We start from the raw sequence: 21,952 nt of genomic DNA, 5'->3' as shown, positions 1-21,952 counted from the left end.
TGGAATAATTATGCCTCTTGTGAATCATTACCTCTTTATTCCACGAAAAGAATGCTCATTTAATATGATTACAATATGAAGAAGACACAGACTATCGAAACAACAAACAGCACATTAAAAGAGTCCTGCTAAATAAACGGCATTTGGCTTTTATTACTTTGGATGTAAATTACTCCAAAATTTCTGAGCTGACATCAGGGATTTTTTGACTGATTTCAGAGTCTCTCAATAGTCTATGTGAAATAAGATGTTTGGGTGAAATCTCCTCATGGAAGAATGTCCATGAGTTCTGTACAAGATTATGCTAAGGAGCCAGATGCTGTCAGTTCTGTTCCTGACCCTGCCTAAGACTCTTCTCTCTAACTAGATCAATTCATTCTACATGTCTCTTCTTTGAGCTCCAGCATGGATGTAATGATGCCCATTGCCATGGACCAAGCAGCAGCCTCTGTTCATTACTGTTAGAAACATGCTTCAGTAGAAGGTGCCATGGGAATTTGGAAATTCATATTCATGTCTCCGTTGGATGGGGGAAGCAGGGATTATCTCATGCAGCCAGGTTTCTATGCAAGCCTTTTCAGAGCTCCTGGTCTTCGAGTTGACATGAGCAGTCAGTATATTACAAGAGCAACTCATCAGAGTCACCTCCTCCTGACTGACAGAAGTTCTTGATGAAATGCAGGTCACAGTTGGATTAGGAAAAAGGAGGCTGCACATTCAAGTAGATGTGGTTATAGATTATAAATCATACAGTTTTAAAATGTGTTGGCCAGCTTCTGTGCTCTGTGCTGAGAGCGAAACTGGTTTGATGGTGAGGCATAGTGGGTGGCCGTTAATGGATTGTATGGAGGCCAGTAAAACACAAGGGTCTAACATGGTACCTATCTCTGCAATACCAAACAGACATGGGCAGATGGGTGAGCTCAGAGGAGGTCCATCAGGATGCCTGCAGCACTTGTGAGGAGAGTCTGGGGGAATGGCATGTTCAGCCTTGGGGAGAGGCAGCTTGAGTGCAGGAACCTAACAGCAGCTGCATAGGACCCATGAGCATGTCACCAAGAAGAGGGAGCCAGGCTATTTGCAGCAGTGCACAGCAGGAGAACAAGAGAAAACAGGGAAACAATGAAATGAAAACTTCAGGCTGGATGTAAGGAGAAACTTTCTTTCCTGTGAAGACAGTGAGGCAGTGGCAGAGATTGCCTGGAGAGACTGCACAGGCTCTGGCACTGGAGATTTTCCAGGATGAACTGGGTATAGTCTTGAGCAACCTGTTCTGACCCTAGAGCTGACCATCCCTTGGGCAAGTGGTTGGACCACAGATCTCCTTGGGTCCTTTCTCACCTAAATTCTTCTCTGATATTATGACTGATGTCTTCTCTGCTCCAAGAACCAGCCACACAAGGTGGGGAAGAACAGTGGCAAGGGCTCATATGAGGGATCCAGTGCCCCTTACAGTGGTACAGGAAGCAGCAGGATTGACAAGTTCCACTGTCCAAAAATTACGATAGACTGGAAGCTCTTTGTGTCCATATTTCTCCAGCTCCTTGTTAGTTTGTACCACAGTGAAGCTTGATGAGTTGAGGCTCCACCAATGAGGTATATGAAAATATCTGCATTTTGTGCACTCCCAGAAGGCCTTGTAAAGTGTATGGCTTTTACAGCTATTAATCTCACTTTGGCCAATTAGGGAAAAACATTTTTTATAAAGCAACAGAAGAAAACATAACTCTCTATTGAGGTTTAAAATGAAACAGTTTCATAAATCTGTACTTTAGCCCTTCTGTATTTTGTTATGCTTCCTTATTTTATTTTTTAGGTAGTCAGCATAAGGGCACGTACTACAGAGAAGTTAGAAAAGATATTTTAAAGCAGGATTTATCAGAAAGCTACATTGAGCCTTTTCTTTGAGCACAGTAGTTTCCATTACAAGTGTTCAACACCCTGAGATGCTCTAGCCATTTTTGGCATAGTTTTCCTTTCCATGAATGGTCCACAGGCAAATGGTTTAAAAAGCCCAAGGCTGTACCTCCAGCACACCTTAAATTGCAGCAAAAGAGGAGAGAAAAAAAACCCACCTGATTTCCCAATTTAAAAATGCACATTTCTTTAGCTGAATTTCTTTAAAGTTCTGTATGATTCCTAGCCAAATTCCTCATGGTAGGTCAGCTGAACAGTTAAAACAGCATGAGAACCTGCGGCAGGTCTGCTGCAGACCTCTGGAGTGACCTTACTCAGGTCATCTCTGGACCCCAGTTCTCCCTTAGGATGAAGAAAAATGCTTGTTGTGTCTCTCACCTCGACAACATCTTAAGTCCTCTGCTACAGCATGCCATGTAAGTATGAATGCAGAATATATAGAGGGAATCTTTGGTAACGTGTTCTAAAGCTGCTTTTGCACACCAGCAGCAATACACTTTTCCCATTTTGCCAGTTATTTTCCTTCCTCCCACAACACTGTCCTACATAAACATGTCTTCCTCAGGCCATTTACCTTCCATCTGTTTCATACTTTCGTTCATCCAGCTTTCCTTTTCCTGATAAGCCTGTGCCTTTCCCTGGGTTCATCCCTAGATTGCCACTTGAACAGCTGAGCCTGAGATCAGGGCAGTGAACTGGGACCAGGGTCTCCACTCCCAGTTAACAGTTCGTGTCCTGCAGAGCTATGGAGTGGCTGCATCTGTGTGAAGGTTGCACAGGGCACCAATGGAAACTCAAACCCCCATAAAAGCACGCTGGACACCGATCCCCAAACCAGAAAGGTCCTCCTTTACACACTGGTAGCTTCCCAGGACAACTGCCTGTCCTTCTAGAACAAAACTTTTGTATCATTTCATAACCTTTTACTCCACCACCTCCAATGCTTGGTCATTTGTATTTGCTCTAATTAAATTTCCCATTAACTACTTTTCCTCACAGTCAATATAGATTTCTTTCTTTATTTTCTCCTCCTGCAACTCTTCCTTTTTTGTTTTGTCTCCTGTTCCTCGTATTGTTCAGTGACAGGCTTTGCCCTCTGACACTTCCCTGTACCTTTTTAAGTGCTGCTATATATTTTCTGTAGTGGCTTGACCAGATGTGAACTCTGTGTTTTAATCTGCATGATATCATACCTTTCTCAGACCTCTCCTTTCCCTCAGCCAGGGCCAGCCTTTTCTCATCTCCCACTCATTTTGAGAGAAGCCAGCCACAGTGTCAAAATCCTGTTGAGAGACTCCTTGTATGGTTTTATCTTTGCCTGTATTTTATAACTCCTGAGCTTGGCTCCAGCTCCCCACACAAGGGCATTTGCCCTATCTGGGATGCGCTGAGGGTGAGTGGGAGGGGACAGCTTTAAGCAGCTGTGGAGGTTAGAAACTCTGCATCTCAGCCTTAATGGAAGGAAAAATAAAAGTGGGGAAACACAAAAAGCAAATGCAGAAACATAGAAGGAAATACCTAAAGTGGGTTTAACCATCAGTTCCTTCTAATGTAAGCTGGAGAGGGAGAGAGAGCAGAGAGATCTAAACAGTATTTAAGAGTGTGAAAGATATGCCTTGGTTCTGAAATCAGCCCTTAAAAGACTAAAAAATAACTTTCTCTGTGTCTGCCAAACAGCCTCACACATTTCTGCCCAGTCAGAAATAGACTATGGACCTTATCTTCCTTGTAGCTTGAGCCTGCATGCATCTATCTAAAGATAAGAGCTTCCTATGATGGATTAAGACTTTCCAACTCTGCCTGCTGTGATTTACTCTGGGATTACAACACCAACCCATTTCTTTCAGCTCCATCACCTGTCAAGTCATGCAGCACAATGAAAATATGATTTCACCCTTTCACAGGTGTTTCTACACCATGTCGGTGCCACTCTCCAGTGCGAGCATCTGCACCCTGCGTGGCTGGACGAGGACCAGACCTTTTCTACACCAGCCTTTGGCTGACAGTTTGGCTGGACCAGGGAAGCGTTACAGGGAGTGACATCTGGTTCATGTGGAGCTGAGCTGCTCACTCTTCACCATGGTGGACTGGCATGGAGACATGTCCCCAAGGAGCCACAGCATCCCTGAGGCTGCTGCAGAGAGAGGGGCAGCCAGCAAGCAGGCAGCCCAAGGCATCCACCAACAGCAGTCCAGGGCTGTCATACCTGCAATCTTGGGTCTACAGAAGAACTTCTGCATTGATTATAGGAACACACAATTGCATCCGTGGAGTAGAAAAGGGGTGGTGGGAGGAATACTAGTCAGTCAGAACAGGAAAATGTAAATAAGCATCATCCACTTGTGAATAGTAGATATTATAAACACTGAAACCTTGGTCACACTGTGGAGATAAAACCTGCAGTGAATTCTCCAGGGTTTAGTCTGAGGTTTTACTGCACAATATATCATCTCACTGTGCCTTAGCTGCTAAAAAATATTTTGCAGTAACTGAAATGCCAAATCCCCCAAGGGGAAGCTTCTAGTCAGTTAACATCAAGAATCTAAATTTTTTAGAGACTTTTCCAAAATCCAGTGTTGTCCTGATTACAAAGACTTCAGCATAGGCAATTTTTTTTCATTATTTAAACAATATCCCTGGAGTGTTTGCAGCCCAGACAACAGCCACATTGTATTTAATGCAGTAGAACCAGGGAATGAAACCAGCGGGGAACAGACGAACACAGTTTTATTGTCCAAACTGAGTAAAAAAGGTAGAGTAAATTCACAAGCTAGCTGCTGACAAATATATTAGATTTGGTAATAAAAGGTGTTCGTGTGTATAAATAACCTATCAAAGATTTTTTTTTTTCCTGTTTAGGGGCTCAGTGATAATTGAGTAAATGCTTTGTGTTGCAATGGAGAGGTCTTAGTCCTATCATACAGCATAGGCAAATTGTTCAGGCACTGCATACAGCGCCTGAACAGTGACAGCAAAGGGATTTCAATGACATAGAGACCCATCCTTTAGAAAAAGCCTTCCTTTGGTCTCTTTCTTCTGATTTCAGACCTGCTCCTCCATTGTCTTCCCTTCTTTTTTACCTTGATGTTACACCAAAATGTACATCATGAAAAGGAGATTTATCAGGGTTGTATAGTTTTGTGTTTTAGCACAGCAATAGTTCTGCACTGGCAGAGGGAGATGGGAGAGGCTGCTATCGATCTCTTCTGTCTCCAGCTTCTAGCAGTACCTACAGGGGGGGGTTCTACCTACATAGTTTATAATGTACTCTGTATGCTTATAAATCAGCATTGATAAAAGTCACAAAAAGCAGTATATAGAACGAACTAGATAAAAATGACTGTGTTATTTGAAAATTTCAAGGTGTTACACACAGGGATGCTCTGCAGCCGAAGTACTTAGTGCATTTCTGTTCTGCTACCACCATGATGAATCTCCCTGAATTATACAGCCTAGTACTGGCTTAAAATATTTAACAGCAGGGGGTTTTTGTTTGAAAAACAAATAATTTGACACACAAGAAATGAGATGACTTGATACAAGTGCCATAACTGTAAAATAAGCTGCACATTAATAACTAATAATCTCATCCAGAACTTAGGTGAAATATATAAAGCATGAGCCTGTGCACAAGTTTATATGAAGGTATAAAATCTTTTATAATGCCTTTGCTTCATTTCTCCCTGCCTAGTGCTGCAGCTCAGCTGGACTTACTGACATTTCCTCTGGGGTTTCCTCTGCCATATAAAACCAACATAGTTGGCCCCTAAAGTTTCAGTTCCCTTTCACAAATATTTTCTTTTCCTGCTCTCTCTGTTGCTACTTCTGGTGACTCTGGCCAATATCAGTCCCAGCAACTAGGAACTCACCAATTCTCCTTTCTCAGTTCTTTTTACTCCCTCTTCTCCCCATGATTCCAAAGAGCCAGTTTCCCTTCAAACTGGTCTGACACACTGCACTGCGCTGCCAGGAAGCTGGGCTCGCCTGAGGACCCCATCCCAGGACTCATCCCCACCCTCACTACATTTTCCTTAACTTTGTCTTCTCTTCTGAAGTCTAACAAGCCACTACCACCTTTTTATTTAAATCACTCTGTAAACCTTATCTTTTCCATGAAGAAACCCACCATAAAGTACCCGGTTCCCCAAACCTCTATTCATAGCTTACTTTCAGTGAGAGATGAGGATATATTTCTCTTGCTCAGCTGCTAGTGATACAAGTCCTCACTGTGCACCCATAGCTTCCTCATTGCTGCCCACAGCCAGCACCATCCCAGCACAAACACCAAACTGCACATCACTGCCAACAGTTTGCTTCTGCTACTCCCTTAGTTGCTTTCATCTCCCGCTCTGCACTCATTTTGCCAACAGCTGAATGTTCTTCAGGCAGATGCTGTGTTACTACTTTTCTGAAAGGCACTTTGATGTACTCTGTATAATTACTGCGAACAAATAAATCCTAAGGAGCTGGGGAGCATTGCTGATTAAACAGGGGCCAAGAATTTTCAAGAAAAAAAAAAATGGATGCTTTATTTCCATGGAACTGGAAATGCCATTGTGTGGGGGTTTCCATTTATTTTGTAGTGAACTGGAAAAGGATAGAGAGAAACAGAAGGTAGATGAAGATAGATAAAGAAGAAAGAGCCTTTTAATCTAAATGGCTGGAAACGACAGCAACATGGGGGAGCAGAAAAATTAAGCTAAAACAGTGAAAAACATCCAAGTGAAAATCAGTAATGTCCCTTGAAAAAGAATTCTGAATCTGCTTTGAAACCTGTCAGATGGTAATAGCTTATACACAAGATTCCCTTTGCCCCCCTTTCAGCTGGCTCTCCTTCCTCCCACAGAGGTGCGAGCCTAGGCTGTAGGCACCACGTACCAGGCAGTCCCAGATTCAAGGGCCCTCTGGTCCAGTTTCACAACACATAAGCAAATGTTCATCCCTCTTCCAAAACATTTCTTGTTCTGTCTTTTAACTTAGTAAGTGCTGGCTTTGCTGACTCTCAGAGCTCCCTTCACTGCCATAGCCAGTTTTTGCATTACCCTGGCTGTGACAGCAACCCAGCAGCAACGAGCTACACAGCTTTCATGGACCACCAGAGCCTACATGGACACATTGCATGCAGCTCCCAAGTGATGTTATCTAATGTGGCTTGAACTGGCACCAGGTAAGGATCCTAAGGATCAACTTTCTCACCCCTTGTATCTACGAAAAAGCTGGTGGGTCACGTTGGCTAATGCATGCAGCACTTGGACCGGGGGGATAGGTTTTTCACCATCAATTATTGCCTGTGTATGCCCATCATTTTATTCACTTTCCTTAAACACACCCTGTGAAAGGCAAAAATAAAAGACCTTTTTTCCCTTCTGTAAACTGTTTCGTAACTCTCTCTCCTAACCTCCATGGTTGCAGTCTCCAGGCAATCTCCAGCACTGCCAGAGCCGGTGCCATGGCTCTGAGCACATCTTGGGCTGAAGGACAGAAAGACCTCTGGGCATTTCCTCATCCATTGCTGGGAGCAGAGTGCAAATCACCCCCAGGAGTAGCGTTTCAGAAGAGATGGATTTTCTTGCGTCCTTTCAAGACCATAGAGGTAAAACAGCCTGGCAGAAGGTGGGAAGCAGGTATTCTCTTGGATTGTCTGCTTATAGAATCATAGAATCACAGAATCACCAGGTTGGAAAAGACCCACCGGATCATCAAGTCCAACCGTTCCTATCAAACACTAAACCAGGTCCCTCAGCACCTCATCCACCCATCCCTCAAACACCTCCAGGGAAGGGGACTCAATCACCTCCCTGGGCAGCCTCTGCCAGTGCCCAATGATCCTTTCCATGAAAATTTTTTTCCTAATGTCCAGCTTAAACCTCCCCTAGCGGAGCTTGAGGCCATTCCCTCTTGTCCTGTCCCCTGTCACTTGGGAGAAAAGGTCAGCTCCCTCCTCTCCACAACCTCCTTTCAGGTAGTTGTAGAGAGCAATTGCTTAGCATCCACAAGGAGATACAATTTCATAACTTCAAAGGAACAGAAAAGGACTCTTTCTTCATTTGGGGGTTAGCAAACAGTAATCACACGGCTTAAAGGTCAGAATGGTCTATTTATCCAATTCTGTCAATTCTATAGAGTTCTGGAAGATTATATCACAGGTGAATTTAATGTCTCCCATTGCTCTCTCATTTTTCTTTCTGCTAGGATTTGCAGGAAGGAAGGAAGGAAGGAAGGAAGGAAGGAAGGAAGGAAGGAAGGAAGGAAGGAAGGAAGGAAGGAAGGAAGGAAGGAAGGAAGGAAGGAAGGAAGGAAGGAAGGAAGGAAGGAAGGAAGGAAGAAATGCCTGCAGCCATCCCACCCTTTCTCTACTCTACTGCAGGCTCTGCCACCAACTCAACTGCACCTAAGGCCAGACAAACTTTTTATATTAGACTTTGCCGTGGCTGAATGGCTTGTGCAATTCCTCTGCTCCCTCTTTAAGAGTGACCTTAATACTTTATTTATTGTTTAAAGGATAATGTTCATGGTAGAGGAATATATGAGGCAATAAATGGCCTTTGCAGGTAATTAAATGCTGAAAGGAGCCGAAGCTATTGATAGCCATAAAAGCCATTTATTGTGAGCATGCTGAGAAGCCAGAAGCACTGTTCCTCATAGGGTGAAACAAGACAAGATTAAACAAACCACAGTACTAGAAAAAAAAGGAAAGAAAACATTTTTCTTGCCCTCTCAGGGCTTGAAATTTCTGAGCTGCTGTTTATTTGGTGCTTGGAAGAGAAAATATTGATTGTAATAATACGTGTTTTTCTATCATGTTATTCTTTTTTTCCAAGCTGTTTTAGGAGGGCTTTGTACATGGTGGCAAGAATTATTGCCTTCCTTGGAGAGGTGCTCAAATAAACGCACAGCAGGGAAGAGTGACTTGCCCACACAATCAGTGGGGAAGTCTGACAAAACCCAGCTTCCAGCTTAGCGTCTTGCCTACTAGTCTCACTTTTATAGTGCACTCCTATAGCACTTCTTGTACCAACTTTTCAAGTGTCTGTAGATAGGAAGAGTCCACATTCCTATATATAGAAGCACTGATGTAGTATATGGTACCTCTGCCTACTTCTGTGCTTCTGCTCCATATGGGGTCCTACGTCCAGCCACTGCCATGTTCTCCTGTGGACAGTGGTAAAGGACACCAAATGGTACCTACGCATATAAATTTGACTTGGTCATGGGGAGCAGCAAGGCTGTGGGCCTTATTCACAGACCTTCCTGTCTCCCCTCGATGAGGACAAAGGTAAAGGGTGGCCATGGAAGTCCTTGCATAATGAAAGATTGGCTGCAGCCCTGCATGGAGCTCACCAACTGTCCAACAGCACAAAAATAACCAAAACCTAAGGTTCAGGACAGAAAAAGCAAGAAAAGGGTTGACTGAAAGGTGAAAGAAGATGCATATCAAGTTTGATGATTCCCACATAAGAGAATCTACTTCAATTTCTGTGACCACCATCAGGTTGGCAAGAAGTTTTATAACAATTGTGCTTTCCTCTGAAAATTAAGTCTAACACTGCATAGGTACATGTCACTGGTATGGAGGTGTTCCAGAAATGTCCCTTTCCCATGGTCACATCCAAGCCTCCACTAGCTCAGCATGTGATGACTAATGAAAGCTGAACACAGAGGGTGTGGATGAAGACTCTTCATAGGATCTCTGTTGGCTTCTGATCCATTTAGGACCTGGCACACTTCACAGCATTTTCTGCAGAGCTCACCCAGATCTGGCCAGCATTTTAGTTCAAACTACATTACCATTCTTGAGGAAAATTGTGGAGTGCAGGACTAGAGGTGTTGCGAGGAGAGCAGCCGTAGTCAAGACCACACTCACTATGAGTTTAGAATCTTGCTCAGTTTATTGCGAACCCGCCACCAACTTTTATACACCGCGTTACAGTCTACGCGTAAAGTGCTTATTGGTCTGTGTCCACTACTCACACACTGATTGGTCAGCAGTTACTACGTGCGACGTGCCTATTGGTAGTGATTGCCAAGCATGCTCTGTTCTTGTTCCGCCTTGCGTTCAGCTGTACTACTTAATACATTACCCACCTTGCCTTGCTACAAACCAACTTCCTCTAAATGTCAAGGTTATTCTGAGATTGAGGCGCTGCCAAAATATCAAACCTTAAAGAGCCAGTGTCCTGATGCCCTTTCCTTCTTAACCAATCCTCTACATAGAGGTGCAGACCCAAAGCCAGGCACTGCTCGGATGAAGTCCTGGGAGTCATCCCACAGCAGTTCCCCACAAATTGTTACTGTGAGGCAGGAATTCTCCTCACTGGGGACTGGGTGCTGGTGTGAGAGTAGGCAGGGCAGGCAGAGTGTTGGGGTTCAGGCACAGGGAGGGTAATGCATAGCAAACAAGGCTCGAATCAGAGGCCAATACTGAGTACAGCCCAATTAATGTGTGCTTCTTAGACATGTAAAACGTTGTTGTAAGGGATATATGCATATATCAACAAATCCCACCTGGCCTGTACAAAGCCATTAGTGTTTGGCAGTTTGCTGTGAGCACAGGTGAATAATGTCTTAGGGGCATGTGCTTCGGGGCAAGGTTAAAAGGTGATTCCTGTGTGGTGTAGGTGGATTAATATGACAGGACACAACATCAACTTCTCCTCTCACTTCTGCCAGTGTAAATCAAGAGTTACTGCAATGAAGTCAATACATGTATTAAATTCATTAATACACAGCAACTTACAAGCACATGATTTTAAAAGAAAGTACATCTTGATTACAAGCTAGAGAACAGAACGAAAAATGTGGCTGCTTTGCATGTCTTCCTGTGTTGCTTTATTATGGCCCTGCTCCTTCCATGTGAGTTCTATCCCAACAGGCACCCTCACACACCTGTCTGCGAGAACTGCTCTGTCCTCCTAATTGTTGCCACTACAGGAAAACCCTGTCTGCGTACTATGTAGCAGAGGTCTCACCTGTGCTGACTTTGCTGCAGAGAAATACTGTCTGACACAGACCTTGCTGCACAGAAACACTGGGACACAGAAGGAGATTTAGTCAATGCAGCATTAAACATACACTCAGTGGCTTAGGTCCCAGTGCCGAAAACTGGAGTTACACCACTGGTGTCAACAGAACTGTTGAATACAGCCTGACATGATGAACAGGAATAATATGTATCTGTCTGGTTCCAACTGCAAACAGCATGAAAGTTGTGAGGCTGCCACTCTAAATCGTAGAATCATAGAAACATAGTATCATTAAGGTTGGAAAAGACCTCTAAGATCATCATGTCCAACCGTCAGCCCAATACCACTATGCCTGCTACTCCAGTTCCCCTGCTGTAAAGCCGCAGACAGACAGCTCCTCCAGCTGAGCACGAGTTGCCATGGGGAAGGAGCAGCTTTTTTCCTCCCCAGAATTCCCCATTTCAAGGGCCTTATGTAGAAGAGTTACTGTCTCCTTCTGTGCCTTCATGTGTGCTCTGGGGCAGAGCAGTAAACTTGCAGGTGGATTTTCCAAAGAACTACCCAGCTACGCCAAAACAAGCCCCCAGCTCTCCAGCCCGTATCTTGGAGCCCACAGCAATTCAGACAGCAGGTTGTCTGGTAAAGAAAACCCTAGGCACATGCAGAGGCTTCAGCAGAGCAACTCAGGTTTACCAGATTTGGTACATCGCACCAGTAGTCAGCAGAGTGTTGAAAGTGTCCTCAAATCTTGCCTCACCCTGATTTTCTGATAATCTTTGGTGGAAGGAGAACCCCCTTCTGGGGCTGCCAGCTCAGAGAATCACCTGACTGCCCAGCAGCTCCAGAAAAAGAACTGCTCATCACAGCCTCCCTCACTGTGGGACCAAGTATCTTCTCCATCATCTCTCCTATGTCCCCACTTCAATGGAGAAGCAATCAAATCTCTGCAGGTCATACCTAAATGCTAAAGCTCTCTACCTAGCAGGCCAGTGTCTATCAGACCCCACTGATGGAGCCTGGTGGGGGAATTTTAACCCTACGTGTAACTGCTGCCCTCAGCTGTTTCACAGCTCACGTTCTCCATTGTACCACACTGCTGCTGGTGATTGAGATATAAAGCCCCAAGAGCTACCGCCTCTTACTCCATCCCACTCCCAGGTAGAGAGGAGGACAGCCCAGGCCAGCACTAGCCCTGATTAGCTCAGGCTGCCCAGCCCATGCTGCTTCCAGAGGGGCTATTAGTTGCTCGCCCCTTAGTAGTGAGAGAGCCAGGGAAGAGAAGCCTTCCCTACATCTACCTCTCCTGCCTGATCTCCTTCCTTATTATATGGGCAGCCAGTGGAAATTGTGTCAGGGATGCCTGCATTGAAATGATGTAGGGAGGAAGATGCTCAGAGTGTAACAGCCACTGTAAGAATTCTGGTTGTGGTGTTGCCTTCTATCACGAATAGCCTTGCTGTGCAAAATAAAGTGCAAATATAAATGCAAATGAAAATGCAAATGTGAACTCAAATGCCAGGCCCCCTGGGCTGCACTCACTCAGTGCTACAGAAACCCCTTGACCTCTTAGAAACGTTCAGGTTGCTGTAAATATCCTAGTCCAGAAGAAAAAAACATTGCTTTCCGGTCTGGGTTCCTGCCTTTTCTCCCCTATAAGATAGAGTGGGAGCTGGATTTCTTTGCATAAAAAGGTAATTTCTCCACAGCCCGCAGGGAAGCACACATATAGGGTCTTCCTGTCAAAAAAGGAATTTGTGCATTGTCATTGTGGACACTAAAACACCTTTCTCTCAGCTGCCAGCATGTTATCTGCTATTAAACTGAATGCATGAGAGACAGTGTGCTCCCCAAACACCCACAGTGTTGTTAATAAAAGAGAAGGGAAATTAATTTAAGTCAGGAGGAAGCCTGCAGGTCAAGCAGAGGTTTGGAGCCATAACTTGCCTCTTTTTTTTTTTTTTTCTTTTTTTGCAATGTCTATAGCAAGGCCCCAGGGCAGCTTTCCAGACACTGATTACAGATGAGGACTGCAGGCATGTCCCATCTCCATGGAGGCTACACGGGGCCAGCACCCTGGACCGGCACACTGAGCTATGGACAAGAAGGAAGCACAGGTGTGCCACTGACCTGGGAGCCTGGTGCTGCTCGGGGCAGGTGCCTCTTTGGTCCGTCACCATCCTTGGGTGCAACTTCTCAAAGCCACAGCCTCTCGAGGCTTCACCCCATACAGTCAAGCACAACGAGACCTTGATGGTGCCCACAAACATTTTAAGCTGGCTGAAACACTCCCACAAGAGCAAGGCAAACCCCTTGGCAGTCACAACTCTTATGTAGGTTTACAGTCACCGGGGAAGGCAACAGATCAAGATCCAGGCTGAATGCACTGCAGCTAATAACCCTACCTTAGATTTACGCTAACAGTACTGACCCAAAACTGCACTGCTGCGAGTGGCTCCCTGGTTTTGCCCAGTAAGAGATCCCCTCAAGCGAAGGCAGATTTTGTTGCTTTGTAAGCAATTCTTTCCTCTTTACCTTCCTACCTACCTGAAACCTGAAGGAACTTAATCTCTCTGAGGCTTCTACCCCAGGGCCAGGTATGCTTGAGGAGGCCAGAAGTTATGGGAGAGAACTGACACTAACAAGGACAAGGAGTTTATATCATATAATCATATAATCATAGAATCATAGAATAACCAGGTTGGAAGAGACCCACCGGATCATCGAGTCCAACCGTTCCTATCAAACACTATATGAATCTTGTTTCCTTAGCAAAAGAAATAAAAGAAAAAAAGCTATAAAATAATAATTAAAAGATATCCTTATCACTGCTGCAGCTCCTCAACACAGTAGTTCTCACCTGAAAGCCTCCTCTATAGCCACTGGGAAAAATACTGCAAGTCAGTCCACTGTCTCCCCCTGGAAAGGTCCCACAGCGGCCTGCAGTTCTCTAGCATACACCATACAGGACCAAAAAAAGACAGTCATTTCTTCAGCTCTATTAAATCCTGAGCCCAAGTCGATCAAGTAGCCTACCTGCCTCCATCTGTCTGTTTTCATACACCTCGGGGCTTTCCGACATGGCATTGTACTGCTGGGAAGGCTGGTTGCTGAAGAGATTGTCACACAACAGGCTGCGACAGAGTTTCTTCAGGAAGCGCAGGACATACCCGATGCTGTTCACTATCTGCAGGTTCAGGAGATGCTGCTTCCCCTCAAAAGAAGCTGAAACTGGAAAGCAAGCAGAAGTAATTCAATACCTGGTGATACACAGTGGGAGGAAGAATGAGAGCAGGGGGGAAAATTTCACATAAGTGTTTGTATGTCTTCAAATATTTTGCATAATTACCCCACCTGAAGACCAAAATAAACTTGAAGAGCTTGAAGAGCTGAGTTTTTGTGGCCCAGATTGCCTTCCTCCTGAAGTGCCAGAAGATGTCAACAGGTATGGCCAGCAGCACAAGGATTTCCAATACATGCATCCAACTGAAAACTGTATTGTATGATTGGAAGGAGGCAATTATGTTACTCCAGTCTAAGGAAGGGAAAAGAAACTGATCTGCCAGTGATGGACTATTACAGTGACTTCAGCAACATCCAAGATTTTAAAAGATAATAGGGAGACAAGAATTAAAGACATGGATTTGAATGAAAAAAAGGTACCAGGGTTGTACTGAAGAGAGGGCTACCAGCTTCATCATGGATCTTTTACTGATGTATTTGCATTTAAAGGCAAGGGAAGGTTGTCATTTCTGGTCTGTCTAGAAATCAGTAAAGTATGAGAAGTCTTTTGTTAAACTGGAAATGATTGCATATGAATGGTGGAACAAGAGATGACCGGAGGCTGCAAGTGCTGGAGAGGAACCAGCAGTGGTCTGTGCTGGCACAAAACCATTTTGTAGATGCTGTAAGATAGGAGGGATTATCAATGGAGACGAGGTCTGGGAGATTGCACGTAAAGGAGTAGGTGATCTTGAGCTCTGCATTCATAAAACCGAGTGGAAAAAAATACTAGAAAGTACACAACAATCCATAATCTTTTGAGGAGGGTCAGCATAACCTGATGAGAGGAGAAATGATTGGACAGGCTCACCACACGCCCATGAAACACCAAAGTGACACAGCAATGAAAAAGTCAGATAGATTTCAAGGAAGTGTTGAACAAAGCATTTCCAGAAGAGACAAGGGAGGTCAATACCACTATATTTCACCTCCTAGTGAAACCTGAGCTGGACCAGTGAACACCATTCTGGTCACCCAGGCTTAGGAACGGCGAATTCACAGCTGAAGAGGTGCACAGGCAGGCTAAAGCAATGTTCAGGGAGCAGAAAGTTCCGCTGTGGCACTGCAGCCATTGCCATCTCTGCTACGTGGAGCTGTGGTAAGACACTTCCTTCACTAATCCAGCGATCTTCTGCAGCATGCAGAGAGGACCTGAAAGAAACTGTGTATTTCAGCCCAGCAGGATGAGGACTGGTCTCTAGAAATACATCCAAGATTGAACTCAAGGGTAAGAGCCGAGTAATTAAAATTCCTGGACAAAGCAATATATCAAGAAATATATTTAGCCAGGAATTTAAAATGTCAGAAGTCCCAACCATGAAGGAGGTGAAGGGTTCACAACAGACTCACCAGGATCAGTTGTAGCAGGACCCATTTAAGTTTCAATAGGTTTGCATGGAGGACTACATGATATGACTCCCTGAACTCCATCACCGGGGAAGTTTTTTCCAGTCCTACAGCTTCCAGTCACTACTAATGAGTATAAATTGCAATGTTAGGCTTATAATCCTTGCAATAACTTCAGAGATTTCCTGCTGACCTGAGCTGCTGTAAGGGATCATGCTCCATGGCTGATTGAGCATCTGTGAGCTGAGCCATGGGAAGATTGGTAAGCCCATGAGAAAATCTGTCTGCCCTGCTGCTGGGTTGGGAGAAAGCTACAATCTCAGAACCCCACCATGACTAGGAGGTCATTCACCCCTCCTCAGTGATTAGAAGAGGCATGAAGTTGGGAGCAATGTTGACCAGGTGCTTTTATCTCAGGTACCTGAAGCTGAGACAGTGCAGAGGAGCTGAGACCAAGGTGCGTGGCAGGCTTGGTGCACAGCATGGTTCTCCTGCTTGTAAAGAAAATCATATACACAGCACAGAACCAGTCAAAAGTGAAGCTTTGCACTGAATTGCTTCAGTCTTGTGTTCCTATGAACAAACCTAAATTATTCTTAGAGTATATCTGATGTCCCTTAGGGAAAGCACATCTGTGATTTGAGAGAACTAGAGAAAAGGGAGGAAGCAAGATTTATATGCTGCACAGAGGGCCAGAGAGGGGGCTCCCACATAAGAGTCCCAATGGCACAGCTGAGCTGCTGTGGTCCCTGCAAAACTGATTAGACTTGTGGTCCTTGGCTTTGTTTTCATGCCTGACTCATCCACAGCAGCTCAATGGAGAGCGTCGTTCCTATGTTCCCATCATTGTACTGCATCTCCATGAGCTAAAACAGTGCTGCGATACAAAATTCTTGCTGTGATTTTAAGTTCATGTTCAGTCTGAGAGCTGGGACAGAGGATCCGGTGAGGGATGTGGGAGACTCATCAGGAAGTGTTAGTGCAGGAAGAAGAGGAGCTTTTGGGAAGTTCCCTCTGATCTCTGATCCTCTCTGATATACTTAGGTAGTCCTGCTGTATGGGGAGTTGCCACGGGACTTTTGCAATTCCTACAGCTGAGAGCAGATTTGGCTCATGAACTGCAGGTGGAGGACACGCCAGCATCTGAGCTCTGTGAGAGTTTTTCTTTAGAGCAACATGTGGCAGCAACAGGTGGCATGGACCGGGCTTGCAATGCTGCTCATCCTTGTACAGCTGCATGAAAATCTCAACTCACAGACCTGGCCTCAGCACCGTTTCAAAGAGCGGTAAGCACAGGACTCTGGAGTTAGCCCTGTTCTTCCCCTTAATATCGCTGCAATACTCTTAACTGGTACACTTCCATCTGACACCAAGACAATTCCTGCAGCAGCTTATTTTACACAGGCATAAGTGCCGTTCAAAGCTGGTTGTCAGCTTGCTGATTTGAATGGGACAGCTAGAATAGACTACTCCCTAGACTGAGGATCAGGTTAAGATTTCAAGCACTTCCCACATGGCCACAAACCCCTTACAAAAATGTTTTACCTGACACCGTCTCGCCTCCGTAGCCCTGCTTGATGAGTGAGAAGACCACCTTCTGCTGGAGCGCGCAGTCGATGCAGGCCTGAACAGCTTGCTGCAGGGCCACTGATGGTCGTTCTGGTCCGAAGTGCTCTGGCAGCTGCTGCACTTTTTTTCTGTCAAGGTATGGCCCCAGGTTCACTTGTTTGTTGACATAAATGCAGACTGTGGACACAAAATCCCCACAAGGTTGTTACAAAATGGCCCTGAGAGCATCCTAGCAAATGTTATACTTATACATTCCTATCTATTTCACAAGCTTTTCGGTTCACAGGTGAATTGCTTCCACTTGCCATGGCACAGCCAGGCTGCCTTGCACTGATCACCCATTGTCTGAGTGAAGGGAAGCCTTGCTCAGTGTCCTAGGTGAGGATAAGCTACATGCAACTGAAGAAGCTCCTTTATGTGCCTGGGGTCCACTCTCTTGCAACCTACCTTGTCCGCACAGCTGGTGACCAGAAAAAAATGCTCAGCAAGTACAAGACAGTGACTAGCAGGGGTGGCCTTACTGCTGTGACCGTACTGCACAGGGATCTGCGAGGGATGCTCCAGCCTCCCCGCAGCCAAGCCCTGCACACCTCCTCTCACCTGCTGTTGCCTGCAAAGGCAGTTTTCCTATGTGCTATCAGGCCTGCTGTCAATAGCCAAAAAAACAGTGTTCTCCTCTCTCTAGCATGAACTTATTTTAAGACTGGCTTCTTGGAGGAAGCAGAGGTAACACTGTGGTAACTAAGGGTGACTAAGACATAGCCTAAAGTCAGACTAAATTGAGACATATTATAATAGCTGGGTGAGTGTGCTAAAGCTGTCATCTCGCAGACAATATAATATTATCCTCTGACAGAAATCAGATATGTGACAAAAAAATCATCAAGCAGAGTGCAGGACATGATGACAGCTGTGTAAAGTTGGAAATAATTTACAGTTTGCATCACCGTAATGAAAATCTAGTGCAACTGTCACAGCACACTCTGCTACCCCATCTCTCACTGAACAGCAGAAGGGGCTCAAGCAGTATATCTTGGGTAAACAGGAGGATAATAGCAATCACACTTATCGTTACATAGCACTTTACACTTTCCAAGTGCCAAAAAACCAAAGGGATAACACACCAAAAAACAGCAGGACCACACATGAATTGCAGAGGGCTGTTGAGGTACAGCTTTCCCAGCATGCCACCCTGTCAAACCTCACCTAATCTGCTGGTTGTGGCTTCTACCATGACAAGCCACAGCTTTTGTCCAGGGCTCAGCTGCAGAGAGGATTCTGCAGCCTGCTGGGTCCCTCACAGAGCTTCCTACAGTCTCTTCAGTGCAAATAGAGAGGTAAAAGTTGGCCTGAGCCTGCCACCACCTCCTGCAAACCTTGGTTGAGTGGGAGCCTACACACACCATTGGGAAAATGCTAGATGAAAGGGTGCCAGCAGCATGGGGATGGGCAGAGAGAGGTGCAGGGTGCTGCACCTGCAGAGCCTGAAACAACCCCCAGAGTCTCTGCCTTTGTGGCCACCCCAGTGACCTAGTGGGACTGGTGGACTGTGCCTCCCTGTCCGCCTCTGAAAGCAGCACTAGGCACCCCTCTCAGGTCAGCCTCATGAAACGCTACTCAACTGATGTTTGCCAAGCACCCTGCAGTCTCCACATGTGAAGGGATAAATGAGAATAAAATATATTATTATCGTCATCGTCACTACATTTAGTATCATTCTGCTACAAGAGCAGATGGAAAACTTCTCCTCTGTGCATCCCAGCTAAGAAATAATGGGATTTATGTGTTGTGTTTAGAGTCTAATGTTATCTAATCCATTTCTCTGCCGAAATCTCAGGGTAAATCATCTGTCTTGTTGATTTTCTTCTCATTTGCATCAGCTTAAAAGTGTTGACCTATGTTACTTCTGGTCATTTAAGCAAAAAAAAAGGATAAGGTTATGTTTTCCCTGGCTACAGTCAGAAATGGCCTGGTCTGCTGCTGTAATATGGCATTCGGTTTTATGTGCTGATAATCCTGCCTACAGTTAGACTGTGGCTCCTCCATCCTTATTCTCCCCACAGCTGCAACAGCTGCTTCATGTTCACACTGGGGTTTAGTCTGGTCATTGCAACACATTTGATGGGATGAGTGTTGGGTATGGAATTGTAGCATTCATTGGAATGCATGCATTTCAAGAAGAATGGATCTGACATCTCTGCAAAAGTTGACATATAGCATTCAAAATACAGCCTTGCAGGGCATCGCTGTTCTTTGTCACTGGTCACCAGTTTAGTCTGCAAAAAAACACATTTTCATGAGCTCTGCCTGTTCTGCAAAGCGCAGCATCTGGCTGCCTACCCCTTGGCAAAGGAGTACTAGAGTCTGGGTACCTGTGAGAGCCTGTGGGGTGGCTGAGTTGGGTATCGTAGCTGCATCTTGGGGTATTGAACTGATATTTGGCTCCGGTGTGCTTCTCGGTGGAGAGACTGCTAAGGGAGTCATCAGAACACGAGACTTCAGCTGCAAAAAAATAACCGATTGGGTAATGAAAGTATACACAAGATATTCTAATTTTATTCCATGTATGTCTCTCCCCATGAACTCCCACTCATTAGCAATCTGCTATTGCATCACGTTCTCCAGGCCAGGAGCATCCATTCTGCTCCTGGGAGGATACTGAAGCCAGAAGCCTGACTGATTTGCAGCAGATAGGAGTGCGTTAAATTATGGGATGCAAATATTATGCCACCCAGCGGGTAGTTATTTACACCTGAGCAAATTGGGTCTAACACTCTAACAAATCAGTGCAACGGCATTTTACAACCCACTTCACGTGGGTGTAAACAATTCACCGCAACTTGGAAACACAGGGTCTTTAACTACATCATAATTTAGGGCTAAATCCTGCTCTTGGTTACAGGGGTGTAAATCTTGTGTAAAACCAGTGGCACCAAGAGGCTGCCTTGGGCTGCCACCCATGTAAATAAGTTCAGACCATGGTCCGTAGTGTGTTATTTCCAGGTAGTAAATACAAACTGTTGCACTGCAATCTTTGTGACCTGGGGCCCAGCTTGGAGAAGTGAAACACGATGGGAATTTATGGTGCAATATCACTATTGCTGGTACTTGGCAATGCCTCACCAGTAATTATAAAGGGTTGATGTGACGGATATGACCTGAAGGTACCACTCTTTCTTTTCCTTTTGCTATGAAGGGAGCTTGGGGGAAGCAGAGAGCCAAGCACGCAGCTGGATGGTTTATATATTTACATATACTACACCGAGCTGTTCTTCTGGCAGGTGATTTTTTTGTTGTTGTTTTTCAGTGGTCACAGCTAAAAATGATGTAAGTGATGAGCATAAGATTAAAAGGTAATTTTAGCCCTGGTAAATTTGCAGAGTATTGCTTCTCCTGAGGCTTATACCCAAGCTGGAAATAATGTACAAAATATATTTTGGAATAGAATTTTAGGTAGAAATGAAGCCAGGCCACTACCTACAAACCAACTTTGAGCAATTCCTGGTGGATAGTAGAAGTAATTTTAGATAAAGATTCATTTTTTCCATGAATTATGGAATTTCCAATTATTATGATTACAACTGTCTAAAATAATTGTCACTGTTTCAGTGTAATGGTAAAAACAGAAAGCTGGGAAAGGGTGAGGGAAGTCTGTTGGACTTTGTACCATCCAAGTGAGTTTTTAATTGTTAAATATTTGGGAATTTGGATCATTCCCCAGTTACTGGTTTAACCCAGCAACGGCTTCACTAAGATAGAATTCATGGTCTTGCTTTCAGTAGCACAGTAGCCTGTGCTGGGGTGGTGCCTATCAAAACAAACAAAAAAGCCAGCTTGTTGAGATGAGTGTAATTTTTGCCTGCCAGACCTCCACCAAGCCCTTTGTGAACTTGCTCTTTTAAACAACCTAGAATTTCCCTCAGAGCAGCCTCTGTGGAAAGATGGGCGTGACAAGCCCTGATGGAAAAAAAAAAAAAAAATTGCTGGCACCTCACCCAGTCACCATTCTCTGCAGGGCACTGCTCAATCCCTCTGGATTTAGCCAGAACAAGGAAGAATATGTTCAATAAGTGAATCTAAGACCTTCTGCTGTATGGCATCCATAGTGTACGAGGCACCCTGAGCTGGCCCCTGGCTAGTGCCCATCCATACCTGCCTATATTGTCCTTTTTTTTTGTGAGTTTTCTTGCCTACAGACTGGGATCTGGAAAGGCCAGCAGCAAAGTGTATTTCTTTTCCAATCAATTAAAATAAAGAAGAAAAAAAAGAAAAGAGAAGAAAAGAGAGAAAAATGATGTTTCAAAAATCAGGGTCCCCATCCAGGTTTGGGTTTATCCCAAGTGAAAAGGTGAGAAGCAGCATTGTTTGTTATTTTCTATAGCAACATGTCTATGACTTGCTTTTCTGTGGTGAAGTGGACTAGCGCTGTGAAACTTTGGGTAAAACATATGCCAGGCTTCTGGGCTTTCTTTTGATCGTACACATATATGCTTGTATAATAAATGAATATATGCTTGTATAATAAATGAATATATGCTTGTATAATAAATGCATATATACATGTGTGTTTGTAGAAAATATATACACAGATATAAAAGTATATACGTTTATATAAAGATATACATGTATACTTGTATATATTTTTATATATATGTACTCACACATGCACACACATCTATCTATATAGATACTCTTTTGGAGACAGAACACCTAGTAATTTCTGTTTCACTTGCTTTTTGGCTCCTTAGCATCCTCACTGGCTCACAGCCCTGTGGCTCCAAGCACAGGGGCAGAAGTCCCCTCTCCAGCCCTTGAACCTTCTGCACGGTCTGAACGTGCGCAGCCCCACCAGCACTGTCAGCCCGGTAGAAGTGGGA

General features: G+C 44.7%; 1 protein-coding gene across 1 annotated transcript in view; it reads right to left on the bottom strand.

The window, feature by feature from the left end:
* Positions 1-21,952, bottom strand: part of LOC138717408 (sex comb on midleg-like protein 4) — a 43,849-nt gene that overhangs the window by 16,218 nt on the left and 5,679 nt on the right. The window contains exons 2-4 of the mRNA XM_069850921.1: positions 19,448-19,577; positions 17,052-17,252; positions 13,914-14,108 (exon numbers count right to left, since the gene is read on the bottom strand). Of these exons, the coding sequence (XP_069707022.1) occupies positions 13,914-14,108; positions 17,052-17,252; positions 19,448-19,577 (526 nt within the window). The remainder of the gene's footprint in view (positions 1-13,913; positions 14,109-17,051; positions 17,253-19,447; positions 19,578-21,952) is intronic.

Source organism: Phaenicophaeus curvirostris, chromosome 2 (genome assembly GCF_032191515.1).
Source record: "Phaenicophaeus curvirostris isolate KB17595 chromosome 2, BPBGC_Pcur_1.0, whole genome shotgun sequence".
NCBI classification, from domain to species: Eukaryota; Metazoa; Chordata; class Aves; order Cuculiformes; family Cuculidae; genus Phaenicophaeus; species Phaenicophaeus curvirostris.
Note: the sequence above shows the minus strand (reverse complement) of the source record. Positions and strands in the feature narration are given on the sequence as shown.